This window comes from Cyprinodon tularosa, unplaced genomic scaffold, assembly GCF_016077235.1.
Source record: "Cyprinodon tularosa strain WSP-4 unplaced genomic scaffold, ASM1607723v1 ctg38, whole genome shotgun sequence".
Classification (NCBI taxonomy): Eukaryota; Metazoa; Chordata; class Actinopteri; order Cyprinodontiformes; family Cyprinodontidae; genus Cyprinodon; species Cyprinodon tularosa.
In genome coordinates this window covers 1,083,502-1,102,782 of record NW_024039096.1, presented here as the reverse complement: position 1 = coordinate 1,102,782, position 19,281 = coordinate 1,083,502, and the positions used below count along the sequence as shown (strand labels likewise).

Sequence of the window (19,281 nt, the reverse complement as noted above, 5' to 3'; positions counted from 1 at the left end):
AATAACACTTTATAACTTATATGTATTAAATAACCACGAGGCATGATTCTGATAGAAATTGTAATCTTATTCAGATCAGAGAAGTTGCTTAGAATTTAAAGAAGGCAGCTCCTCACTTCCGTTCTCATCTCTTAGGAAGTGGCCCGATTAACAGTTAAAAAGGCATTTTATACGTCTTTAGTACTCTTTCCATTCCCAAATATTTGCCACGTACAGAATGAAGATTATAACTGAATATCGGGATAGAGGAACTGTTTTAATTAGATAAACTATTGTGGAAAACATCAGTTCAGACACGCATCAGTGTTTATTATCCTAACAATAAGGGGTATAAATTATAATCGTTTTGTATAGACACATCGATCCAACAGCCAACGATCTGATGCATCAACACCTCTGCAAGAGTATCGATTCATGTTTGTTTCCCCCCCCCCCCGGTCTATGTTTATCCATTTGCTCCTGGTTGCAATTCGGACTCCCGTGCTGCAGTGGCGCTAAACCTATTTTGCCCTCCTACCTCGCTTCCTTCAGCCACTACCCTCTCTCCGCTTGCAGTATTTTTGCTGCAAGGCCTTTCAGAATCTTGAGAACAGAGGCATTATTAATTTTCAGTGAATGAGGTTTTCATAGGCCTATAGGTGGAATACAGCTTTGCTACTTCTGGCATTTGCTGTTGTTTCTCAAATTAATGCATAACGATATTACAGCTTTAATTGATTTAATTCAAATTGGAAACATTGTCTGGCCTGTAAGGTAAAAAAAATAAAAAAATACATTAACCAATTAATCAAATCGAATTGTATTGTGGTGTATTCTTGATTATCTAAATAATTGAATCGTTGGGTCAGGAAATTGATACTGAATCGAATCGCCATGATGGGTGTGATTTACACCCCTACTAACAAAAATGATTTTTAACTGATGTTTTATATCAATCATTAATTCCTTGATTCCTTAAATGATTCCTTCCTTGATTCCATCCTTCATTCCTTGATCGATTCCTTCCTTCCTTTCTTGATTGATTCCGTCCTTCCTTCCTTGATTCCGTCCTTCCTACCTTGATTTATTCCTTCCTTCCTTGATTCTTTCCTTAATTCATTCCTTCCTCCATTGATTCCTTCCTTCATGTATTCCTTCCTCCCTTTCCTTGCTTCTTTCCTTGATTCCTTCCTTCCTTCTTCTTGATTAATTCCTTGATTCTTTCCTTGATTGATTCCTTCCATGATTGATTCTTTCCTTGATTACTTCCTTGATTGATTCCTTCCTTCCTTGATTCCTTCCTTGATTAATTCCTTCCTTCCTTGATTCCTTCCTTGATTGATTCCGTCCTTCCTTGATTCTTTCCTTCATTCATTCCTTCCTCCCTTGATTCCTTCCTTCATGTATTCCTTCCTCCCTTTTCTTGCTTCCTTCCTTGATTCCGTCCTTCCTTCTTCTTGATTCATTCCTTGATTGATTCCTTCCTTGATTGATTCTTTCCTTGATTGATTCCTTCCTTCCTTGATTGATTCCTTCCTTGATTCCTTTCTTCCTTCCTTCCTTCGTCAAACATTGCTCCATATTCATCCGTCATGCTCAGCAGCACCTCTCACAGCCCGTCTTGCTGCTGATAAACAGGAACTGAACCATCACCGATAGAAACGAGGAAGTCGTCCCTCTTAAACCATTCCTCACACTTTGACGCAGCAAAAAAGGACGACGAATCTTTTCAATGCGATATTTTAAAGCAAAATCAACACTTCGGTTTTTGTCTTTTTTCTCTCCGGAAACCAACTGAAATTAAAAGCAACAGCGCAGCAGTGAAGGTAAGAAAGCGGCTCCGTGTTGATCAGACTGTCTGCTGGGATCTTACTGAAGAAAGGTTGCTTTAGTTCAAGTTCAACAATAATAAACACCTAGTTTATTAACTTTATGAGCGGGCGATAATGTTTAAGTTATTAAAAAAACGTACTTTTATTATCACCAGGTACACAAACATTAGCCTCCTAAAGTTCAAACATATGTTTGTAAAATCTTATTTAAACATTAAACCGACATATGTTGTTCTTACATCGTCTAAGGGAAAATGTTTCGCTGCAACAATGATTTCTGACTGATTATTTTCTAAAAGTCAGTCAAATGTAGATTAATAATTAATTTAGATCATTTAGACGATGTATTGCAGTCACGTGCAGTTAATGCTTTCCTTATGTGTCAGATATCATGGGCGGCCCTAGGGTGACCAGATCTGGGTTGCTTCCAGTTCTGGGGCCCTTTTTTTAATGGGCAAAAAAAGTACCGTATTTTCACGACTATAAGGCGCACCTAAACGTCTTTTTTTTCCCCTCAAAATGTGGGGTGCGCCCTATGGTGCGGTGCGCCCTATCTGCGGACGTTGTTGAGACCACCATGAGTATGTGAGAACCTTAAAGGGGGAAGTGTGGGCGTGGCTTGTGTATAAAAGAACAGAACAATTTTTCCATCCGGACCAGGACTACAGTTGCTCAGCGACATCCGGTGGATTATGATGAAAAGCTGGCGAGCTTCCACTCTTTCTGCAGCAAATACATCGCTGACAAAGTCATCCAGCCAAGCCACATCACCAACATGGACGAGGTGCCGCTCACTTTCGACATCCCGGTGAATCACACCGTGGAGAAGAAGGGGACCAGCACTGTAGCGATACACACAACGGGGTATGAAAAGGCGTCGTTTACTGTTGTGCTTGGCTGCCACGCAAATGGACAGAAACTGCCGCCTATGGTGATTTTTAAAAGAAAGACTTTGCCAAAAGAGACTTTTCCAGCTGGAGTTGTTATTAAGGCGAATGAAAAAGGCTGAATGGACGAGGAGATGATGAAAGCTTGGCTGAGGGAGGTGTATGTAAGGAGACCAGGTGGTTTTTTTCCACGCATCACCATCTCTGTTAATTTGTGACTCCATGCGTGCCCATCTCACAGCCGTTGTGAAAAAAAAGGTCAAAGAAATGAACGCTGTGCTTGCCGTTATCCCGGGGGGTCTGACAAAGGAACTTCAACCGCTCGACATCGGTGTGAACCGGCCGATCAAAGTAAGGCTGCGAGCGGCGTGGGAGCGATGGATGACAGACGGAGAGCACAGTTTCACTAAAAGTGGAAGGCAGCGCCGGGCAAGTTACGCCACCGTTTGCGGATGGATTGTAGATGCTTGGACTAACGTTTCTGCTGGGACTGTTGTTCGAGCTTTCGCAAAAGCCGGCATCATTTCCAAGGAGCCGCCCGGCACGGAAAGTGACTCTGACAGCGAAGAAGAAGGGGAAACTGGCCTGTCGGATTTAGCGCAGCTGTTTAATTCAGAAACAGAGGATGAGGACTTTGAGGGGTTTGATTAATACTCTGTAATAAATACTTGAATAAAGCACAATCATACTCAGTTTTGCTCCCGCTCTATTTTTCTACCTGAAAACTTAATTCAACAGCAGCCTCTGGGCCGCGGCGCATCCGGGCTCACCTCCGCAGGTGTTTTTTTCATCTAAATAATCTAAATCTTTTTAAGTGAGAAAGTCCACCTGAAAATTTAATCATTGCAGTCAGTTCATCCAGATTATTATCCTGCCTATGTTTTAAGTTAATTTATGCGTCAATAAACTGTATCAGAGGAGTAATCACAGCCCTGTGTCATCAGCGATGTGTCTCTCACGGCCGGTTCCCAGGTTTGAATAATACTTTGTAATAAATACACCTTGCAGCTTTATTTGCTGTGATCAGTGGGTATAAAGTAGTTTTAATATGTTTTTAAGTGGGAAAATCCACCTGAGAGGACATGTACCTGTATATAAAAAACGCGCCCTATAGTCCGGTGCGCCTTATGTGTGTGTTAAATACAGAAATGGCACACATAACTGAGACTGCGCCTTTTAGTCCGGTGCGCCTTATGGTCGTGAAAATACGGTATACAAAGGGTTGAAATGGAATAAAAATGAGTGTGCCTCATCAGGCTAATGTAGTAAAACAATTTGACATAGATATTGAAGAAAAGTCCCAACTTTTTTTTTAAATAAAATTTCTTAAAAATCGAAAATAGTCCCAGAACCTGAGGGTCAGTCTACACTGTTCCAACAGTAAAATTAACGAGCAAAAAAAATCCATATTTTCTAAATGAAGACAAGCTATACTTTCCTACAGCCTTTGCTAACAAATAGATATTTAAACATCCGTGCTTTCTAAATGAAACGTATAGTGGATAAAATTCTTTCAGTTTTAAGTTCTGGGGCGTAAATCTTTTCCATAGTCATTACTTACCTACTTGTATCAATAAACATTCTGCATAAAATTGATATTTAAAAGCACTAATATCTACATAAATTGATTATTTGAAAACTTTTTATCAAAATTGTCATTTGTCTATGATTTCACTGAAGATGGATGACTTGCAAAGACACATTTTCTCTTTACCCCATATAACACAAAATATATTTCTGATTAGAGCATGAATTCTGCATTTATCATCTTTGATGTTAGTATATCGATGTGTATGATTAACCGCAAAAAATTTAAATGTTTTGAATATTCCACATGCCCCAAACAGCACCGCCAAAAAATAAATAAATAAATAAAGTGAATGGATGGGCTTTAAAAAGCCTACACAGTTTCTTAATTGAAATAAGGTCTGGTCTGTGACAGCCTTATCAAAGTATTACACGATGTTCTTAGAACGAGGACACCGCTCTCATTCCATTCCCAAATCTTTGCCAAATGCATCATGAAGATGACTTTTTATCCTGACAGAGGAACGGTCCTAATTAGATAAAGTACTTTGGAAAACACTAGTTTAGACACTCAATAGGCAGGTAATATTAAGGATTAACAGACTCACACCGTCAGGTTAGGTGGATGTTTGAAGAGGAGGACCCAAATCCTGAGACTTAAGCTGAAGGTTTTTTTTTTTTTGCAGACTTAGGCCCCGTCCACACGAAGTCAAAACGAACACGAAACGCTAATATTTTCCAGAACGTTTGTCGTAAAGACGGAGACGCAAAATAAATGTGATCGTCCACACGAATGCATGAAAACGCTGCAAAATGTATGCCAGGCCTGTAAGTGGCGCTGTGGTGCCAAAGCAAAAAGAGGCGATGAAATGTTGGGCATGCGCACTAATATTTATACATGGTTGCCCTGCGGGTCCATTTTCGTGGTTCAGTCAAATTCAGGTGCTGAACTATGTTGTCGATATTGCTCTGTTCTTCCTGGAGCTATTCCAGAAGAAGATTCTGTTGTAAGCCCGACAGCAGGGTGAGTAGCATGAGCAGCAACCATTCAACACAGTACGGCGCCATTGTTGTTGTGATACAGTGTCGCGCATGCGTGTTTAGAGGCGACGCTATGACGCATGCGTGTAAGAAAAAAAAATGCGGTTAGAGCTTAAAGATGGAAACGCGAAAACGGTGTTTCAAAATCTTTCCACTCTGAAGGCTTAATAAAAAAAAGATTGTTTACAGACCCCGAAACGCCGCTTTCGTATGGATGAGAGGCTGGTTTGGTGAAAAATGTGTGCGTTTAGGCCAGGGTTTGACTTCGTGTGGACGGGGCCTTAATAACAAAAAGGTAACAGAAGCCAAAATCCAAAAACATAAATCCTCAGAATCCACAAAAATACAGAAATCTCACTTTAAGGAAGAAGAAATGATGACAAACCAGCAAACAGTGACTGAGCAGGAGGTACATATATGGGAGACAAAAACAAAGAGCAGGCAAATCAGCAGATTGGGAGCAGGTGTGGACAGAGGAGCCTAGAAGGGAGCTAGCGAAAAGGTGACAGAGGGCAAAAAAGAAATACCTAAGAACTCCAATACAATCCAAAATATCTAGAATAACACAAAATGGAAATAAAACCAATGAAAACTCAAAGATAAAACTTAAACAGAACCAAAACTATGACACACACATCAATAATAAGAATAATCCTAACACTTATGCATTTGCATGTAGGCCACAAGGACAACTTTTGGTAGGGGATGGTCAGACATAAAGTAAATGGTCTGAAAACGATTTCAGATAAATAGGAGAAAATAAAATGCATTCAGTTTAAAAATAGGAAATAAATCAAAATGAGTCCGTATAGTCTGAATGCTTTTTAAAAAGGCCTTTTTCTATCATTTCTTATTTCATGTTTGTTTTTCTTTGTTTCTGAATTTTTCTAATCATCTTTGATCCTGTTTCTATTTAAAATTGTTTTAGAAAAGGCCAACGTTTGAATTTAAAATGCTTTGATAAAATAAAATTTGTGCTAAGCCTTTTTTCTAATTTAATTTGTTACCAAATGATAAAAAGACTAATGGGAGTCTTCTTTGTCTTCTCCATGTCATGATATCTTACATGTCTTCAGGAATTTTTATGGTTGTTATAAATGTTTTGTGGGGGAAATATTGTTTATTATGTGACTAAAGTTGGACCTGAGGCAGCTGTTTTTGTCGGTGTCAGGTTTCTTATTTTTATGCTTAAACTGGACTTTGTCTTTTAGGGAAGGGTCATGGCGCCGCCTGATCCTGTCAGCAGGAACGGTCTGGATCCTAAGGTAGCTAAAGCGATGGAGAGGGAGAAAACGCTCAAAAACACTCCTCATTACGGCAGCACTAATGGAAGCTCCTCGAGTGACACCTGCCCAACGTGTCAAGGCACTGGACGAATTCCCAGAGGTTGGTTTTATTCCCCTGGAAAACAGCTTTTGTCCTGATTTTTATTCATTTTTTTCACTTTGGATTGAAACTAAATGATAAATTGCTTTAATTTGACTTTCAAGAAGAAAGGAAACAAATGTGCTCGTTTGGAGTCTTTCATTTCTTCTTTTTATCCAGGAAAACAAAAAAAAAAAATAACTTTTTTTTGTAACGGCAGGCCAGCAAGATCAGCTCCTTGCTGTGATACCATGCAGCGATGTGCGGTTAAAACCCAGACGCACGTAAGGAGAAAATCAAAAAGATTCAGCTTTAGGTTTCTGTTAATTAGATTTTAACCACGCTGTATTTATGTTTCAGAAAGCTGTACGTGTGCATCTCCATGGGTATTTGCCTTTTTCTTTGCTGCCTGATCCTTTTCTTCTTCTTCCCTCGGAGCGTCACGCTCAAGCCGGTGTCTGTGTTGTCAGTCTTGGTCTATTTCTACCCAGATTCTGTGGATTTGGAGGTCAACGTAAGTAAAGCAACACAATGTGTGCGGCGACTCTAAAAGACACCTCACAATGTTTTACAAAAGCTATTTAGGTGATGCAGACTGGACATTATGTCAATTCCTTTTGCACAGAGAGATGTGTTTTGAAGGTTAATTTTTGCAAATTTTTTGAGTATCTCCATGCATTGTGCAGTGCATGCACTAAATGCTTGAATTAGCAATTTGTGCTTTGTAGCATGGAAGCGATGAGACTAACAGATCTTTCTGAACCACAGATTCTCATTGAGGCTGCGGTCAGTTCCCAGTGATATTATGGTTATTAAAAGCCAAATTTTATGAAATTTGTTTCATTTTTACACCAGAAGCTCACTCTGGTTACAAGTAAACTTCTTTCTGAAAGATTGCCCGGGCCTGTTGGTGTATTATTTGTTCTTTTTTTTCCCGGTTTTTGTTCGGTTTGTTGATTAAAAAAAACAACAACAAAAAAAGCCCTTTTTGTGTATTTCCAATAAAAAACAAATGTAATATTGCACATGTGTGGAGGGGGTAAACAAGGAAGTATTGAGCTAAGCCTGTTAGCACCTTCCAGTTCCAGATAATGAAGAAAAGTTCACAAACCAGTTTAAAAAAAAACAAAAAACAATGCAACAAATATTTGACTGAAGGCAGGATGAGGCTTGATGAGGCGGTATGAATGTCTGTGTTCCCTGAAGCAGCACGAAAGCAGCTCAGTTTGGAATAAACGTCCTGATTAATACTGATACTAATGATAGCAAAGCTATTGCTATCAATATAGTCTATTAACCTAAAGCGATATGCATGGTATGGTTGTTACATGTCAGGTACGCCGGTCATTGACCCTGACCAAGGTACCTTACAGTAGAGCAGTCAGTCCCCGGGCTGGCATGGCTATTACTGCCCCTACATAGTTAGAGACAAATGCAGAGGACAAATTTCCCACTGGGATCAGCTTCATAGTCATGGTAGGACACTTCTTTTATTTCATTTATTTTGCCCAGGCTACTCATCAGCCCACAGCCCGCCAAATGTTGAAAGGCAATATTGTTGCCATTACTGTTAATATATAGTCGAAAGTTTACACATTCAGTAATAAAATGTTACAAGGGATGTTATGGGGTGATGGTCATTTAAGAAGGAGGAAGATTTTTAAGATTTTTTTTAAGAAATGCGGTGCTATCCCCCCTCAACTCGAGTTGTCCCTTTAGCTGGTTCACTGACACATTACATTTATTTATTTTAAAATCCTAGCTGCTGTCTACCCCTCTTATAATATCAATATTTTATCTGAAACTTCATTTGGTTGTTCATTAGCTGTTAATCATGTTTAGGAATGAATTTCTCGTTACGGATTATGTTACTGAAAAGGTCTAATCCTCCCCACAGCGTAGCCAGGAAGGACAACCAGAATAAAACACGTTTCCAAGTCTGTAAGTAAGTCATAATGACTTGTTGTGGTAACCCCTGAAATATGGGAGGACTCAAGCACTATTTTTTTTCAATTCCGTAAAAATTCAAAAAATATCCACTGGACGTCTGTTGTAAGCCCGACAGCAGGGTGAGTAGCATGAGCAGCAACCATTCAACACAGTACGGCGCCATTGTTGTTGTGATACTGTGTCACGCATGCGTGTTTAGAGGCGACGCTATGACGCATGCGTGTAAGAAAAAAAATGCGGTTAGAGCTTGAAGATGGAAACGCTAAAACGGCGTTTCAAAATCTTCCCACTCTGAAGGCCTGATAAAAAAAAAAGACTGTTTGCAGACCCCCGAAACGCCGGCTTCGTATGGATTAGAGGCTGGTTTGGTGAAAAATTTGTGCGTTTAGGCCAGGGTTTGACTTCGTGTGGACGGGGCCTTAATAACAAAAAGGTAACAGAAGCCAAAATCCAAAAACATAAATCCTCAGAATCCACAAAAATACAGAAATCTCACTTTAAGGAAGAAGAAATGATGACAAACCAGCAAACAGTGATTGAGCAGGAGGCACATATATGGGAGACAGAAACAAAGAGCAGGCAAATCAGCAGATTGGGAGCAGGTGTGGACAGAGGAGCCTAGAAGGGAGCTAGCGAAAAGGTGACAGAGGGCAAAAAAGAAATACCTAAGAACTCAAATACAATCCAAAATATCTAGAATAACACAAAATGGAAATAAAACCAATGAAAACTCAAAGATAAAACTTAAACAGATCCAAAACTATGACACACACATCAATAATAAGAATAATCCTAACACTTATGCATTTGCATGTAGGCCAATTCAAAAAATATCCACGGGACTTGGTTTCCAAGATTTGAAGACGTTTCGCCACTTCTCCATTTTTTTCAAATTGATTTTATTCGATCGTCCAAGATGCAGACAACCAGAAATGCTAAAGTGACCAAATAAAATGACCTGTCAGTCCACAGTGAATGTGGGTCCTTCATCTACCCTTCTTTTAGGAGTTTTAGATGCTCAAGTCATCAGTATTTGTACAAACACTAGTGGTACGCAAAGACCAAATCTTGGAAAAGCATAAAAATGTGTTGGTGCTGGTTGTTTTACAGGAACATTAGAAGAAACACAACAACAATCAAATAGCTAGTAATACTGGATTTATTTAAAACTGCTGACATTTGCAACGAAATGCACTAAGGCCACAGTTAGTCATCCTTGCAGAACCAGAAGTTAATTTACTTAAGTTAATTTAGGACAACAAAGCTAAATCATTTCACATGCACTACATTTGCACTAAATTTAGTTGTCTTGTGGGGCTGGAAATTAGACATGCACAGTGGGCAGTGACAAGATTCGCATAGCGTTTCTGTAGAAGTCTAAATGAGACACATGGTAGACGTTGGAAAAAAGACGTCATCTGGCCTTTTATTGTGCACCATTAGACGTGCGAAGAAAACCTAAAAAGGACAACATATAGTCACGTCTATGGGTATGTAAAAAAAACAAAAGAAACTATCTTCAAATGCATTTAACATATTTATGATGTCCAAAAAAATGGCTAGTCCCACATTCAAACTTTGACCTCATTAACTTCTTCCCCCCCTCAAGGACCCAGAGTGGCAGTCCGTGGGAGTGGGGCTTGAACTCAGAACCTGAGGATTCCAAGTGTGAGCCCTAACCACTAGGCCACTACTCCCAGTTAACATACACATTGACCTTATTTTTATAGAGACCCCAGATAGACGTGATCTGCATGTTCATTAGACATCCTATGGTTAGTTGGTGGTCCTTTAAAGCAGTGTTTCCCAACTGGGGGTACCCGTATCAGTAGTGGTCTGCGACTGGGATCCGTTTTTCTTTGTGAGGACCCAGTTGAAAAAGTAAACAAGCTTTTATGTGTTTGAGTTCCCCTTCAGCTGTGATCCACATTAAAACCAAGCAGAGGAACAGACTGGATGTAGAGAACAGCCTGAGATCACTGAGATATTGGAGCTCATCAAAGCAGCTCAGGTGTTTTGATGAAAACAAGTCAGTCTGACTATAATTTTTGTTCTATATTTTGTTCCGAATTCATCAAGTTTAAATATGATTATAAAGGAGTTACTCGGAGGAGCTCCAGTCTTATAAATACAGGTTTATAATATTTTATTTTGTATTAATTTCGATTCCTTACTAATTTCCAACATATTCATGTTGTTTTTTTTTATTATTAGAGATGGAAAGCATACATTTATAAAAATTAAATGCTCAAATTAAAAGAGATAGATAGACATACAGATACATAGATAGATAGTTACTTTATTAATCCCCATAGGAGAATTCCCTGGCTTGATATAGTATATGTCCAGGTTTCAGTCCATCTTAGACAATGACTCACATCCTCTCCACGACACACTGGTCCAGCAGACGAGCTCCTTCAGCAGAAGACTCCTCCTACCCAGATGCACCACAGAGCGACACAGGAAATCATTCCTACCTGTGGTCATCGTAATTGACATTTGTGCACTATTTTTGCACGCCACGTATCACTTTACTTGGATTTTGACTTTATTTGGATTTAGTTTTTGTATGATATACGTACAGATATATATACAGAAGAGCTTTATTATATTGTATAGTTGGATGTGTGTATATGTATTATATAAAACTGTAACTGGAGCGTGTAACAAAAGTAATTTCCCTCGGAGAGTATTAAAGTATTTCTGATTCTGATAAAAAGAAACTCCAAACACCAAATATCTTCTGTATCTTTCCATTCTGTTTCTCACATAGATCACTCTCAAAATAGTCTTTATTTTAATAGTGTATTCCACTTTTGGACAGTCATATATACTTTTGACTGATTGGGGTACTTATGGTAAGACAAAATGCCCAAAGGGGTACAAAAGTCAAAAAAGGTTGGCTGCTTTAAAGAGCTTCCGTTTTCTTTTAGGCTTAAATGCACAGCTGAGTCTTTTAGGAGGGGCTGGCTCTATTGGTTGACTTTATTTTTTGTAGTTAATTGCAAGATCTTTCCACTTGCTATATTCTTAAATGTTTTTAGATTTTTCATATCCTGGATGTCTGAGAGCATTTAGCAACTAAAGCGGCTGTTGATCTGTCTGGGAAAGGATTAAGGATTTTTTTCTGGTAGAAATTTACTCAAAAGAGGAAATGAAAGCGTTCCCCCTAACCGCTGTTGCCAGTGTTCGAAATTCCCCCCTAAATCATAACGTGCAACACTCAGGTTTGCAAAATATGAACAAGACATTGTGAAAGCCTTTTTTTTTTTTTGCACTGTCACTATGTTTTACATTTAATATTTAAACTTGCATCACACAGACTTCTCGTGCAGTCATAGTTATAAAGTTTGTGAGAGATGCGTTAAAGGCTTTCACATGACTAGCAGCAGGTGTTATACAACTGACAAAGTCACTGACACCTTTTAGTGGTAAAAATGTATGTATTGGTTTGCCCAGTGAAACTTTGTATGTTTTTTTTTTTTCTCTCCTAGAATCTTATCAACATCACAAACGAGAACTTTGTTCCGGTTCAAATTGCTGAGTTCACCATGCAGGGCCTGGTTGGTGAAACAGTGGTGGGTCATACTAAAATATCCAACATGTCTGCCATACCGTCTCGGACGACAAAATCGGTGAGTGTCAGCATGACCAAAACTTACTAATGACATACGTTTCCTTGCAAAAAGTATTTAATCTCTTTGCTTTTTGATGCACGTTGAGGTTCAAATTACAAACATCTTATGTGGATTTTATGTGAAAGGAAACAGAAAATAAATAAATATAAATGTGGAAGGAAAACTTTCTTTTTTAAACCGGATCTTCACCACCTGTGTATAATATAGATACTGAGATTTCTGTCTGTACCTCTTTCCTTATTTGATCAGTAAGGTTGGATAATGATCCCACACGGCAAAAAAAAATACAAACCAGGCAACTTTTTTACACTTTTTGAATTAAAGCCAACATCAACATGCAGTTTTAACATAAATAGGTCAGATTTCTGAGAGGATTCTTTTAAATTGAGAAATTTGAAGCATGGATTGGTTTTCACCTTTTGGAATTTAAAATAAAATAAGACAAAGATGATGATATATAGAGACCCTATATTTGTCATGATTTTACTAAGGTTCAGACCCAAATGCAGAAGACCAAACAGGGAGACCAGGGAGAAGGTTTAACAGGTTTTATTAAAGAGATAATTCAGAGAGAAGTGTTGCTCTGAATACTGCTCAACCGGAACTGAAAAGTGAGGGGAAGAAACAGCGGTTAGTTCAGGCTCAGTGGGAAATTTGATTCGTGAACTTGGAGAAGAGGATTTGGTTGCTGACTCACTTTTCCAGAGAAGTTGTAGAATCCTTGACTTCTGTCTGTATGCTGTAGTTTCAGTGTTTGTCTGATTCGATGGAGGGCGGAACAGGGTTTACCCAGAATGCGGTTGTTATAGGTGAACGGAGAAACTGACTGTCACTCAGATTTCCTGCGGTACTTGAACGGGTCGTAGTGGAGATGAATCCCTTGCTCAGTGCGAAGCTCAAACGATCTCTTGGGAAAAGTGGATCCAAACCTCCTGTTTGAACCCCAGCTCAGTTTGTAGCTCAGTTGGTCCTTCCAGGGAGAGAAGGTCCGAAAAATCCAATTTTGCAGGATTTCCTGCCGAGAGGCAAAGACAAAAAACAAAGTTAAAACTCAGGTTGACTAGAACTCAGTTTGACTCAGCAAAACTCAGCTTGGCTAGAGTACCTAAAATTGGCAAACACTCTGGCGTTGAGGTAGTGGCAATCAGCAGCTTAAGAACACTCCGTTAACGAAGTAACCGTCAGCAGGTGTGTGAGGAGGTGGACCAGAACCAGGCGCCTCCTGGTGGAGGAAGGGAGACAAACACAGAAAACACAAACAGACAGACAGGAGTCCTGACACTATTGTCATAAACCTTGGTTTTAAAATGGTTTACTTTATTTAAACTGGCCAAATAAAAACTTGGTGTCAAAATGTGGGTCATTTTAATGTTTTGTATCTTGAATGGAGTAAGTCATCTTTATTACTAAATATACAAAGCTGCTGCGCAGCTTATAACTTGAACATGGAGTAAGGAGCACATCCTTTTTTGAACTGGTGTCCTATCCATTCAAGTTTAGTTGGTCATCATGCCTCGGTAGGTCTGCAGCCATATCAAACTCTCCATTTTTAGATGATAGTGAATTTTTCTGCTCTGTAAAATGTCCAAAGCTTGAAGAATTCTTTTAGAACCCAACCTTAACTTAAATATATCTCTGTATCCCAGAACTCTGCTGTGTTTCGCAGGCTTTATGAAGCTCTAACAGAACAGCTGGATGTAGAATGTAGAATAGAATAGAATAAAACAGAAAATCCCTTTATTGTCCCACAATGGGGAAATTCTGCTGTTTACAGCAGCAAAAAGTTCATAGAAAAAATGGTCACACAAATGTTGACCTTTGAAAAATGTATAATAATAAAATAATAAGTGAAAAGTTAAAATATAAACAGTACTGTACTGTAAACTGTTTAACAATATAAAACTGTGCACCTGGAGAATAAATAACCAATATACATTTATGGATATTTTACACTAATGCATATTTGGAGAGTAATGGATAATTTAGAGAGATTAAATAGCACACTTGGGGGTTAAATACGAATGTATGCTGCTGGATAAAATTGCAGTAAAATCCACTATAGGCATTGTTATAAATATATAGTAGCAATAACACTTTTATTTTTTTTTACTTTTATTCTGTACTTGCCCTATTATAACTGTCTTGCCTTTTGGTTCTTGCAGTACACTGTTCAAATCGACCTGCCACTCATAGACAAAGGCTTAAAGTAAGAACAAAACTTGATTACCACCAAACTACGGGAACATTTCATGAAAACTCTGAATCTACATCTTGTTGCCATTGTCTAAATGTGTGTTTTCAGTACTTCATGTTTATCTCTTTCAGCAATTACTGCAAGTCAAGTACTATCAAGATCCACACATTGTTCCTGAGACTGCAGTAAGTTTTTCATCTCAATGACAAAACCAACAGCAGAGGCAGACGTCAGCTTATCTCAAAGAGGCAACACTTCTCTGCAGCTGTGTGACAAGCCACAGCCGCAAAAAAAGGGCTGATGTAGACAAGGGCGCTATCTTCGAATCTTAAATGTTCCCTTCAGAAAGCACGGAAGGGCAGTGAAACTCGGTTTGGTTTTTGTTTTTAGAATTTGGCGAATGAGGAAAAGATCTAGGCCGCAGAACTTTCATTGGCAATTTTTTTTTCCTTGTTCTCTTTTGTTTTGCTTTAGAAAAAGAAATAACTTCTGCTTTTCTTTTTGGTAGCTTCCACATGTCACTACACCTTTCAGTGTCAGAAGGAAATGTGTGCATCAAAGTTAAACGAGCCATCAAGGATGAAGAAAAATTTATATTTAGCTCCAGTTTTGACTGTAGTGCTTCAAGATGGTGAAGAAGCTCCATGTTTATGTTAAAAAAATAAGGTTTGGTAACAGAAGGAATGGTGCAATATAGATATAACTCTTCACATAAAAACCACAGAAGGGTTTGCCGATTATCTGGTGTGATAAGACAGCTGTAGGTTGCATATCTGACACAGCTTTATGGTCCACAAGTGTTGGCAATAGAGATACCAGATAGTTGCTGGGGTATTTTAACTGTTCAAACATGACACTCAGCAGACACCTGGGATATAACTGCATTAGACGGCATTAAAACAGGTTAAAACAGGAGTTGGATAGGGGTCAGTGGTCCTCAGAATATCATTTACAAAAGGAAAGCATTTTAAAGTGTGGGACTTTACACTAAAACCCCAGGTTTGTGCTTTATCTAACTTTATTTACTTTGAGAATTAAAAAAAATATTTGAGTCATTTTGGATTTGGTCTGATATTTATTCAATATAGTGTCATAGATGGACTTGAAAGCACTCGCTTATTACATGTAGGTGCCAAACCGTGAGAGCTCAACCTGATATTTTTTATCCAAATCCGTTGATCATCATCATGTATTGATATCATCAAATCCATTCAAAATATGAAAATCTCTCCCCCTCAAGTTTTTTTCAGTTATTTGTCCAGTGAATTACTTGTCCTTTGGAGGGCGGACAGGGTTTACCCAGATTGCGGTTGTTCCCTGGTGAACGGAGAAGCCGACTGCCACTTTTCCTGCGGTACTTGAACGGGTTATTGTGGAGATTAATCCCCTGCTCAGAGAGAAGCCCAAAACAATTGTTGGGGGGGAAAAGTGGATCCAAACCACAAACTTGAATCTTCAGCTCAGTTTGGTGCTCAGAGAATCCTTCCAGGGGGGAGAAGGTCCAAAACATCCAGTTTGCAGGATGGCTTCCTGCCGAGAGGCAAAGACAAAAACAGCAAGGACTCTGCTAAACTAAGCATTGCTAGAGTATCCCAAACTGGCAAGCACTCTGGCGTTGAGGTAGAGGCAGTCAGCAGCTTAAGAGTCCTCAGGTAATGAGGCAACGGGCTGCAGGTGTGCAGGGAGGCCCAATGAGGATGGGGCACCACCTGGTGGAGGAGGAAAGGAAACACAAAAACAGACCACACAAACTGGATTCCTGACACTACCTGGTTCTATGTGACAAAGAATTCATTCGTTACGAGTCAGTAATGAACTCAGATAAGCTACTTTCTATTGATTTTTTTTTTATTTTATTTAAAAAAATAACCTCTATGGGACCCATCTGAATGTAAAGCAGACAAAGTCTCAAAAAAGTAATAAATAATGTATTGGTTGTAAGAAAAAAGGAGAAACAGTTACGTTTTGTCTAGGAGTCCTCTAACAGCCCACCAATACTGGAGACCTCTCTGGTATTAGTTAAGGCCAGCATCAATGATAAACGGGGGCAAAAAAAAAAAAAAAACATCTCCAAGGGGGTTGTTTCAAGGTTAAAAAAAAAAAAAAAAAAAAAAAAAAAAAATCTTTATTTGAGAATTCCCTCCATAGATGTGCCAGAAAACCCATGGATTTTAGGGAAAATAAACCCAACACAAAAATGGTGACACGTTTTGGAAGTTGAGCACTCAGTTACCTCTGATATAACAGTAACAGCCTTTCATTAAAAGGACAGTTATGGGTCCTTTAACAACATACCTAATTGTCCAATTAAATGTAATGGCCTTTGGCTGCTTTCCTCCTTTTTGACCCAACCTGCTTGCTGTAATTAATTGATTAAAGCCGGAAGTCCTGAAGGAGAATGTGCAACCAACAGGTAATTTTCATTTTGGGTTTCCATCAGGAAAATTATCTAAGTACCACTCAATGACTCAAACACATAAACTTCACTCAAGTCTGTTTTCAGGATGGGATGATTTATTTATTTTTTTTTACATGGAGCTAAGCTTGTTTGTTTCTTTATTAACCCTTTATAGGGCACTCGGTGATTTCAAGCCAACAATGTTATTGGAATCCAGGACAAGTTCTTATCACCTTTGTAACATTAAAAAATACGAATATTTTGATGGCAAAAATTAATGTCAGTGTAATAACAAGAAATGCCGACTTGCCCGAATATATTAAGAAAAATAACAAAGTGCTTCTATAAGAAATTCATCAAAAACACTCTGAGATTGAAAGAAAAACATTTTTGGTACAACATAACCCTAGAGGCATTAATGCTGATACGTATATTTTTTAGTTATAGTATAATTGTTCACTAGGTTTATTATTAACTTTTAAATTAACTTTTTTTTTTCTTGTTTCCTTTTTTTTCCAACTTAATTTACAGTAGGTAATATATCATTAAAGGCCTCATCTAATTGGTCAAATGCCAAAATAAGATGTACAGCCATGTAGCAGCTTCTTTGCTGAATGGCCAAATATAGATCTTTTGCATCTAGACCTCAACAAAGAAACAAAAAGCAGAGAAAACAAGTGCCATACATTTTTTTATTATATATGCTTACTGTTGCCTCAGTTTAATTTAATTAAAAGTCTTGTTTAAAATAAAGATGCAGTTGTTGATGTTTATTTTTTTGTCTTCTGTTTTCCACCCAGGATGACCATGAATATCACTTACATGTCTCACAGCGAGCAGCTTTCACAGGATGTTTTCGAGTACATCGACTGTGGGAATAACTCAACCATGCCCCATCCTGTGGAGATGATGAACCGTCATTATAGACATCAGCAATGAGACACTGTTTTTATTATTTTAAGGTGTGATCGAGTTCTTTGATAATGAGATTGTATTATGCCAGTATTTTGATATTCCAAAGGCTTTTGATCAATCACTACCATCTTATAAATGAAGCACATTAATGTTTTCAATATAAGTAACTTAATATTTTATTACAAATGACTTTAACTCTTGTGCTTTTTAAAGCTGTCCATGTTTTCAGTGTTATTAAACCCTATGTTTTTTATTACAGAGTTGATCTCTGTTAGTGATAATTTCATTTGCACTTTATTAAACTGTGACATTTGTCAAAGACTCTGTTGGTTTATCTTATCAGCATCCTATCTATCTGTCGGTATATCTATCTGTCCTAGAGATTCATTGTCCCCACAGAATGACCCTGCCACCACCTTGTTCCACAGGGGGAATGGGGAAATTTCAGAAAGATTTTCAAATATAGACCTAACCCAAGATTTACACTTCTATGGTCAGCTCAGCTCCCTACTTTGCCAGAATTTGGAAGTACTTACAGATGGTTGCTGTCTCAGCTACATTGCTTAGCTTTTTTAATCTAGGTTTTCTACATGCCGCTCTTTGAGATGGGTCAGATTTGGAGGATGATAAGTCACCCCCCTTTTCTGTTTTTCAAGTGATGCATTAAAGAGAGATGTTTGAGCTTTTCAAAGCTTAGGATAATATTTTAATTCAATTCAATTCAGTCTATATACATAGTACCATTTCACAACACACGTCATCTAAAGGTGCTTTACAATTCGACCAGATAGTACAGTCAGATTGGTTCAAAGTTTTCTATCTGAAGAAAACCAGCTGATTAATTCGACTCATTGACTCGGAAGCAATCCCTCACACCACGCATGCTTATGGCAACACTGGAGAGGAAAAATCCCTTTAAACAAGAAGAAACATCCAGCAGAACCAGGCTCAGTGTGAGCGGCCATCTGCCGAGGCCTACTGGGGTTCAAGGAGACAGAAGTGAACAAAGAAAAAGCAGAGATTCAGAAGGCAACAGTCAACCAGCTCCACAGGCGGCCCCGTCCAGGAAACACAGTCGGGCAAACAAGTTCCGAGCCAGCTCCCATATCAGAGGATGACAGAGAGCACATTCAGCCAGTCACAGTCAGAGAAACAGGACTACACTGAAAAACAGGCCAAGCTCCAAGATCTATAAACAAAGGTGTTGATGGCAGCAGCATAACTGATATTTTTCTCCAGGATGGAGTCACAGCCAAACAGGAAGAAACCAAATATAAGCTACTGTGAGAAAAAAACAGAGAGAATAATGTTAGAGGTTAAACTAATAAATACTGCAGAATGGGAGAATAGAGATAAAATGATTAAAAGGGGTAACTATTTCCTCCAGCAGTCTAAGCCTATAGAAGCAAAGATGCAGAAAATAGCTCAGGATATCCTGTTCATGTTAGGGTTTTGATCATTTTCATCACAGATCTCTATTTTTCATCAACCAGTTACACTGAATCCCATTTTTCTGTTATGTAACTGACTGTAATAAAATCTTTAAAGCAAGAGT

General features: G+C 38.5%; 1 protein-coding gene across 1 annotated transcript; it reads left to right on the top strand.

The window, feature by feature from the left end:
• Positions 1 to 1,591: 1,591 nt before the first annotated feature.
• Positions 1,592 to 18,050, top strand: tmem106a (transmembrane protein 106A). Its single transcript, XM_038296902.1, has 8 exons — positions 1,592 to 1,805; positions 6,478 to 6,652; positions 6,852 to 6,915; positions 6,992 to 7,145; positions 12,076 to 12,216; positions 14,382 to 14,425; positions 14,545 to 14,598; positions 17,612 to 18,050. The coding sequence occupies exons 2-8, from the start codon at positions 6,487 to 6,489 to the stop codon at positions 17,748 to 17,750; spliced, it is 762 nt and encodes a 253-aa protein (XP_038152830.1). The 5' UTR covers positions 1,592 to 1,805; positions 6,478 to 6,486; the 3' UTR covers positions 17,751 to 18,050.
• Positions 18,051 to 19,281: the final 1,231 nt, after the last annotated feature.